Source organism: Arachis hypogaea, chromosome 13, assembly GCF_003086295.3.
Source record: "Arachis hypogaea cultivar Tifrunner chromosome 13, arahy.Tifrunner.gnm2.J5K5, whole genome shotgun sequence".
Classification (NCBI taxonomy): Eukaryota; Viridiplantae; Streptophyta; class Magnoliopsida; order Fabales; family Fabaceae; genus Arachis; species Arachis hypogaea.
The window spans coordinates 123,819,392-123,827,280 of NC_092048.1; the positions used below are offsets into that span (position 1 = coordinate 123,819,392).

Genomic DNA, 7,889 nt, shown 5'->3' on the forward strand with positions numbered 1-7,889 from the left:
AAAGTTATCCACAATCCATTTCTATCTCCGCTTCTGCCGTCACTTCCATACGATTTTGATCCTTAAGGTACGGACAATTTTAAAATCAAGTTAAACCTTAAAGGACGATTTTGTATGTAAAAAAAAAGTTAGAGACAAAAAAAAATTTCAACCTATATCTTAAGACTAAAATTGTATTTAACCCTAATAATAATTAGTTGAGTTATTACTAAATGCATGGTTTCATGTTATTATATAGTATGAATCTTTACCGACACTAATAGTATATTTACGTTTTATATTGAATAGATGGTATAGTCTTCTCATACTCATCTAAGAGATCATGGGTTCGAATTTTCCTATTTTTAGTAAAAAAAATGACTTTTCTAGTCTAGCTAGTAATTATAATATATAATAAATAAGTATAGAAAATTAATTTTCATTAGTTAATTTTTTATTATAAAATTATTTTTAAATTTTTAAATTTTGACAATTTTAAAATTTAGAGTTAGAATTAATAATTTAAATTAAAATTTTTTTATTTAAAATTTAAGATTTAAAATTTATATTAAGTGACTAATAAGTAATAAGTATTCACTTTGTATAGAAGTTGCAAGTATTTTCTGATGTTTCCCAAACCAATATTTGTAATTCATTTTTACTAATTTGATTCTACTTTGTGCTGCTATTTGTTTTTAAGAGTTTAATTTTAATATGTTAATAATATAAAATATTTACACAGTTATTCAATCAAATATGTTTTTTTTAAATAATTATTCATATAATTAATATAAAAAAATAATTATTTTTATTGACGTACAGTATATACACAAACTATATTCACAAATTTTAAGCGACGAATAACATAAAGCCAAATTTAGGACTTCTTTATCGATACCCAATGCCTTGATATTTGATTCTTTCCCTTTTTAATTATTTTTTGTTTCTAATTTTTTTCCCTCGGTTTAATTGTGGGTATATATATATTATAGATATAATGGAATAAGATCCAGCTCGCCCTTAAAGTCGAATCCAAAGCGCTCAATAGCGGAATCATTACTTTGAATTTGCAGTAGTACCTCTATTGAACGTGGGTTGCAGCAATGTCAACAGGAATAAAGTTGACCTGTTTTCTTGTCCTGCACTGATTTATCATGAATCAACAGAGAATGGCATGGGGTTTTGTATTGTATGTTTTCATTCCTTCATCTGTTGGACTCCATGATATGATTGAATTCGAGGCTGCATAATTGGACTCTCTAGATAGAAACAGATGTCACTTTCCCTTAATTGCATCAAACAGGTGAAGTAAACACAGTATATAAGTAATATAACAAATAAAATGAACCCCTACAAGTATTAGGGTTGTAAGCAAGTTATAACTTATAAGCTAATGTATAATAGCATCAGTCGTTTTTGCCGAGTTTGTATGTACACGAGCTGCAAGGGCTACTACTCCATTATATTATCAACTGATCTAAAAGGGTACCCAAAAAAATAAAGGGAAAAAGAAAAATGAAGCAATATATAAACATAGTCAACAAATTACACAGCCAAATTTCTACACATGCCTATGCCTTCTGTGCCTTTTCTACATATGCCTGCAATCAAACGGAGAAAAATCACAAGACTTGCTATGAAAACCAAAATTAACATGTCTCAAATGCTATACTCAGATTTAAATGTTAACACAGATCTTTACTGATAAAACAGAACATCTTTGACCAGGGATAGACCTATGTATGTGGGCATGGGCAAACACATTGTCTTATATAAGTGAAAAAAAGTAACAATGGTCCAGGTAGATCTTAGTTGAGCAAATTATGATCATCATGTTATGGGGGTGTCACGGGTGATACTAATATTCTTATGTTGGAGTCCTAAGTATGGGGTAGCCAATATATATCTCTTTTAGAATTTCAAATGCTTGAATAAGATGTATCTTTGATAAAAGAAGGGAAGTATAGCCAAAGAATCGATCATGCATGTGATCATAGAGAAGGAAAGTTTGAACTCAGGTTGGTGATGGTGATGGTGATGGATTGACTGTATGGAAGCAATACCCCATGCTCCAACGAGTTGAGTCTTATTCATTTTGTGTTCAAATTTAAGTTGTAACAAAAGTCATGTTGTGTGAGATGATTAAATTTATTAAACTCTCTTTTGTGGTCTGAGATATTCTACTACGTATTAAGTCATATTTAATGATGAAATTTAGTTACACATGCGAAAACCGATCAAAATAGGAAGATCTCCATCAAAATGAATCCCATATTTTTGGAATTTGGACAACTCTTTGAACAACCTTCCTGCAACCAACCATCTGAACATCTAAATTAAACCACCTTGAAAAGAGTTACTGGAGTTGCACATGGGCAGAAGTTGATCTATAAAACTAAATGAAATGGGGCACAAGATTTGGAATGCTTCACACATAATGGAAACTTGTAAGAGAACCACCACTGACCTGTAGAAGTTTGTTAAGCTTTGGTTTTGACAATGATAGGTAGTGGTCAATTTTCTCTTGTGTTTGAGGAATATGTGCCCGCTGCACCGTGCCAACTACTTTATCAGCAACTTTCTTCACAATTGATTTATAATCTTCTTTGGTGATTTGACCTTCTTTCCATGTTGGTTTTAGCAGCTCCTTAACAAACTCCACCAATGAATATTTAAATGCACGAACCCCTTTATCATCCTTTGTTTTCTTGGCTTCATCAGTTCCACCAGTTTGATCCATGTTTTCCATAGGAATATTCTCTTTTGTGATTTCTTTAGCACACTGTAAACTTTGCTTTTCCTCAGCTATCACTACATCTTTCTCCTTATTAATCTCAATATTTTCACCTTGCTGCTGCAACTGAATAGAGTGGTCACACTTAACAAGTGGTCCTTCTGGAAAGGCAGTTTTACGAGAATAATCAAGATTTTGTCTTGTCGACTTAGATGATGGTGCTGGAATTTCTTCCACTTCATTTATAACTTTTACAATTGGGGAAAAGTATGGCGGGACACCATTTGCATGAGCATCCTTAGTTTCAATACTGTCACAAATTGGATCATACTGCTTCTGTGATCCAATGGCAGGATCCGACTTGGCGAACGTAAAAACTGGCTTATTATTAGAATAAGACCCTTCAGATTTGCCTAGTAAAGGAGTATCCCTTGCATCATGAGAATTTGAAGTAGCATTAAGTTGTGGAAGCTGCTTAGCTGAACCAATGATATGTGCCAGAGTGGCTGAGATGCTGGTTAGTTGAGCAAGCCGTTCTTTGCTAACCATGTTCTGAGATAAAGGATCTCTTGAACTAATTTGTGATAGAATCGCCTCCATGATGTTTGGCTCAGCAGTATACTTTTTCTCCACATTGATTTCCTGGTTCTGCATACCTTCTACAATTCCCACTCTTGAAGCAGCAACGGAAACTGGCATTTGACTTTGACCAACAACCTGACAGCTTGAAGCATTTAGATTCTGAGCATTCTGATTAAATCTTTGTCCTGGCAGAACAACGGTACAAAAGTTTAGGTTTTGTGTAATCACATTTGAAAAGTTTATGACACTCTTATCATTGCATGCCACTTTAATAAGAGAATCCTGTTTGAAAATTTGGTAGTCACGAACATCAAGCATGTGAGCTTACCTGGAGTAACTTCTTGTTTATTCTGCTCATGCTTCTCTTCAGTTCCGCAGAAAGATCCCACACCAAACTTCCAATCGGGAGACATTTTTTTCATCACCTGGCCAAATCACTGTATTTATTGACTGGGTACTGCGCATGTTGTCTCCAGCCTTTTGTGTCTCCCAATAGTTGGTATCGTTCTTCACACTCGGAAACGGTGATTGAGCATGCACTCTGCCCTTATCTAAACGGCAGTCCAATACATCATTCATTGGCCGATGAGTGAAACTAGGCTTTGTGGCACCTGAAATTCTGTTTGTGTTGTCCTCAACCAGGTTTTCTGTATCAACGACAGCACCTAAGTCATTCTTTTCTGGACCATCCCAAGCTTCATCTACATCAGCCATGTTGCTTTTGAAACCACATCTGTCATCCCTTAGCCTTCCATTCGGACTAATCGAATCATTCAATTTTTGTATATCCAATGCCTCATGTTCACCATAATAACTCGTTCTATCATCCCTTAAACTTCTGTTAGGCCTCTGAAATGCTTGACTATCATGAGAAAACCTGCAATTTTTACCGTTTCGACAATTGCCAAAAGCAAAAAATTTGCAAGGAATATCCCCACTGTGATTTGGACGATGCGCACCATCCCACTCATAAGAACTCTCCATGTGCCTCCTATCAATTTCCCTTTCTCTAGTTGATTCTGCAATGGAAATTTCACGAAACCCATTGTCGTGATGATGTACATACTTGCATGATGCTCCCATTCTACACCATCCTTTTGCAAAATTAATACAAGCATCATTAGATCTTCCACTTCTAAGAGAATAGTCCCCACCCTCATGGGGTGCAGAATATCTGAGAGCTCTGTCTTGCCTGCTTCTACTTTCCCAGCCATCATCATAGTTTTGATTATCATCATGAAGGAAATGGCAATGGCTGCCTCTTCTGCAGTTTCCAACAGCGAAATCTCTACATGGTCGTGTTGATCCTCCAGACCTCATTCTTTTTCTGTCACTGACTTCTGAATCCCACCTGAAATCGCATGCAGGGCTCCTACTCCGACTACTGCTAAACATAGCAATTTCCAAAGAAAGGCATGTAATTAATAAAAGCAAAATCATATGGAGATTATGCGCATGCAGCAATGTAAAAGATCTAAAACTTCTTACAGTAAAAAAGAAGAAAATATAACTCAAAAGTGTACTAGAATGACCTTGAAATTAACAAAAAGCTACCCTTAAAGAAACTTTTCTCTTTAGCAAAAGCACAGACATGAAAAATATCGCAGGGAACGATTTGAAACAAAAGTATGGAAGATGACACGGATACCTTGCAAATTCAGCATCATCTCTCAAATCCCTCCTTGAAGAGTGCTTTCTGCCAGGTTCACTCATCTTTCTTCCCGCAATGTTATAGGATCAACTTAATTACTGCAGAGTTCTCTGAATTTGAAACAACCACCAAAAGAAATGTCATAAATCTGATATATATGGCAGGCTAGGAAACAGAAAGAACAGAGTTCTCAAATGAAAAGAAGACTAAAAAAATGACCACAAAAAATCTGAAGCTACAAGAACTGAGCCGTCAAAGTTCACACCAAGTCACCAACCACGGGAGTCAACAACTCAGCAATCATAACCGAACGTATTTAGAAAGAGAACACGAAGATCCATTCTTGAAATAAAAATCGCATGCAGAGAAACAAAATTAAATCATTAATCCCAGTTCTATGCTTAGTACGAGACTAGGAAGATTTACTTCAGTCGTACATGTCTCGATTTCTATCTCATGCATACCCAAATAAGTGCTTGAGTAGGTATCATACGTCAAGAGTTGAGCCGATACTATGTAAGACTCAGTATATTCACAGAATACGGATGGAAGGAAAAAGCTACCTAATGACCATATGAAGAATGTTGTTGGTGGTCGATCAAAATGAAAAATAAGAGTGCTACTTGGAGAAATGATAACGAGAAGTAAAATCTATCCACCAAAGTGATAGGTTGTTGTGGCATACATCATTTGATCATGTTTACTGTGGTTACTTAATATTTAATAACCGCTCCCCTTCCCCAACTCGGTTAGGAGACTTGTTTTGTATAGTTAGTTTGCTCTCTTTATTAATCACAAGAATTTCCCGATTGAACTTCTCTCTTTTCATGAGAATTCTATCTGTTCTGGTTCTTCTTTGCATCCATCTCTGCAACATTTGATTTGCTGATAATAAATTCTTCCCAGAGGAGCAAAAATCTTTTATCGTTGTAATTGTTTTACCTTTTTCGTTTTATATTTTTACGTCTTTTACTGTTTTAAGTTATACTGTCTATAAGAGTGCTAATGAAATATTGTTACTGGACGTATGGGAACTTGTTAGAGGCATATGTGTACTTGTTAACCAATTCTAAGTAGATACAACAAAATCGAATACCTTTGACTAATCGCCAACACCCGAAACTTCAAAAAACGATTAGACTAAGGATGCCAATAATGCCTCAGAATGGCGCACAAACGGATGTAATTGTAAATTTATCTCAATAATGCCCAAAATCTCATTCTCACAACTGGATAGTGCTATGACTAATTTATCTAACAATACGTCTACCGAGATGATACAATTCCATATTCTAAATATTGATGTGAATTTAACTTCAGCGACGAGTAACGAAGGTGCTTGCCAATTTGAATCTCCAAACAGACTACAAACTTAGCAACCCTATTCTGAGAAAACCATGAAAAAACTACATTCATGATGGATCTTGTACAGCATCTTTATCTTTACAAAATCTATAAATAAAGAATAAGAAATCAGCTACTCTCACAATCACAAAGCCAAGTAGTCCATTATTCATTCCCCAGTGGAAAGCAACCCAACATAATTTAGGTGTTAAAAAAGATCCACCAAAGCCTGTGGAAGAATCAAATGGCATTGAAAAGATTATTTGCAATTTTTGCACCAGCTACTTTGAGTGCAATTGGTGACACCCTCCAGGCATTAATGACAAGAAGATTTGATATATACTGCAGAAACATTGTATCTTGAATATTAGCACTTACTCTTACTCATATACATACAACTAACTAAAGCATTATAGAAGACTGCCAACTCCACTACCTAACAATTTCCAATTTCTTATCATCTACTCAACCAGCTAGGTGCACGGTTTATACGGATCCAAGACTTGTTTGTTTTGACCTTTTTTGGGGATATGAAGTGCTATTATAGGTTTTCTTCCATTAATTTTAGTTTAATAATATTTAAGCATTGTAAACAGTGAAACTCAGTAGGATTAGGGATAGTAAAGAAGATCATGAGAGTATCATATCATACAAAAGCGCTGTAAATAATCACGAATAAGTAGCAAAAGAGGGTCCTGATTCAATGGCATCGCTTCGAATTCAAAATCATAGGGCACTAATTAGCCATTCTCGCGTTTAAAAAGGCATTAAAGACATAGGAATAAGAAATAGGCAGAACTGAGTATCAAAAAAGGAAACAAGCAGAACCAAATCAAAATAAAAAATAAAAAATAGAATAAACCCTAGAATAGGAATAGGAACAATAGGAAGAGCGGAAGATGAAGAGTACTGACGAGTGAGTGATGATAAATGATAGTAGTTATAGAGCGGAAGAGGTGTTAGCGGTTGCAGAGAGAAAGCAGAGTAGCGCAGCAAAGGGGCTCATCTGATTCCAACTGCAAGCTTCCAACGGAACTTGGGAGTGGCCAAGTAGGCAAGCAAAAGAAACAGAAACAGAGAAACTGAGACTCGCACTGAAACTATTGCCGTTTCGACAACCACACTCAACAAGTCTACTGTCTTATGGTATGGGTGGCCCCCACAATTGGATTTCGCTTCTTTTGGTGATTTTCACTCCCAGTCATCCTCTACTCGTGCATAGGTTGGGCCGTTGGGGTGTGCATGCCCCGGCTCGACCCAAATATTCGATTTGATTCCGAACATTTTAGGGGCTATTTTGGTGTAATTTTATTGGGTCTAGAATCGGATAAGAATCTCAAAAATAGACTCGATCATTATTTTGGGTCAAGTCCGGGCCATGACTCGGGTCATCCGAAGTCGGCCCGGTGGCCCGGTCATCATACACAATTAATATTTTGTGTTATTAGTGATGGATGATGGTTATTCTTATGTGGAATTTAAGTATTGTAAACCTTAATATTTTGTGTTATTAGTTATTATAAGACTATAAGTTAATGTTTTATGTTTAAAATACATAAGATTTTAGACTAATGCATAATATTGTGTTATCTATATTGA

General features: G+C 35.5%; 1 protein-coding gene across 4 annotated transcripts; it reads right to left on the reverse strand.

Annotated features, from left to right (window-relative positions):
- Positions 1-1,283: 1,283 nt before the first annotated feature.
- Positions 1,284-7,456, reverse strand: LOC112733112 (zinc finger CCCH domain-containing protein 38). 4 transcript variants are annotated; one of them, XM_029291697.2, is made up of 5 exons: positions 7,205-7,456; positions 4,944-5,056; positions 3,624-4,679; positions 2,447-3,480; positions 1,284-1,580 (listed from the first exon to the last, which is right to left on the reverse strand). In XM_029291697.2, exons 3-5 carry the CDS (start codon positions 3,715-3,717, stop codon positions 1,551-1,553), a joined length of 1,158 nt encoding a protein of 385 aa, XP_029147530.1. In that variant the 5' UTR covers positions 3,718-4,679; positions 4,944-5,056; positions 7,205-7,456; the 3' UTR covers positions 1,284-1,550. The 4 variants fall into 4 exon arrangements, with proteins under 4 accessions (XP_029147530.1, XP_029147531.1, XP_072068533.1 ...); XM_029291698.2 differs by having other exon boundaries at positions 3,624-4,682; positions 7,205-7,410; XM_072212432.1 differs by lacking the exon at positions 1,284-1,580 and having other exon boundaries at positions 1,728-3,480; positions 3,624-4,682; positions 7,205-7,410.
- Between the last annotated feature and the right edge of the window lie 433 nt (positions 7,457-7,889).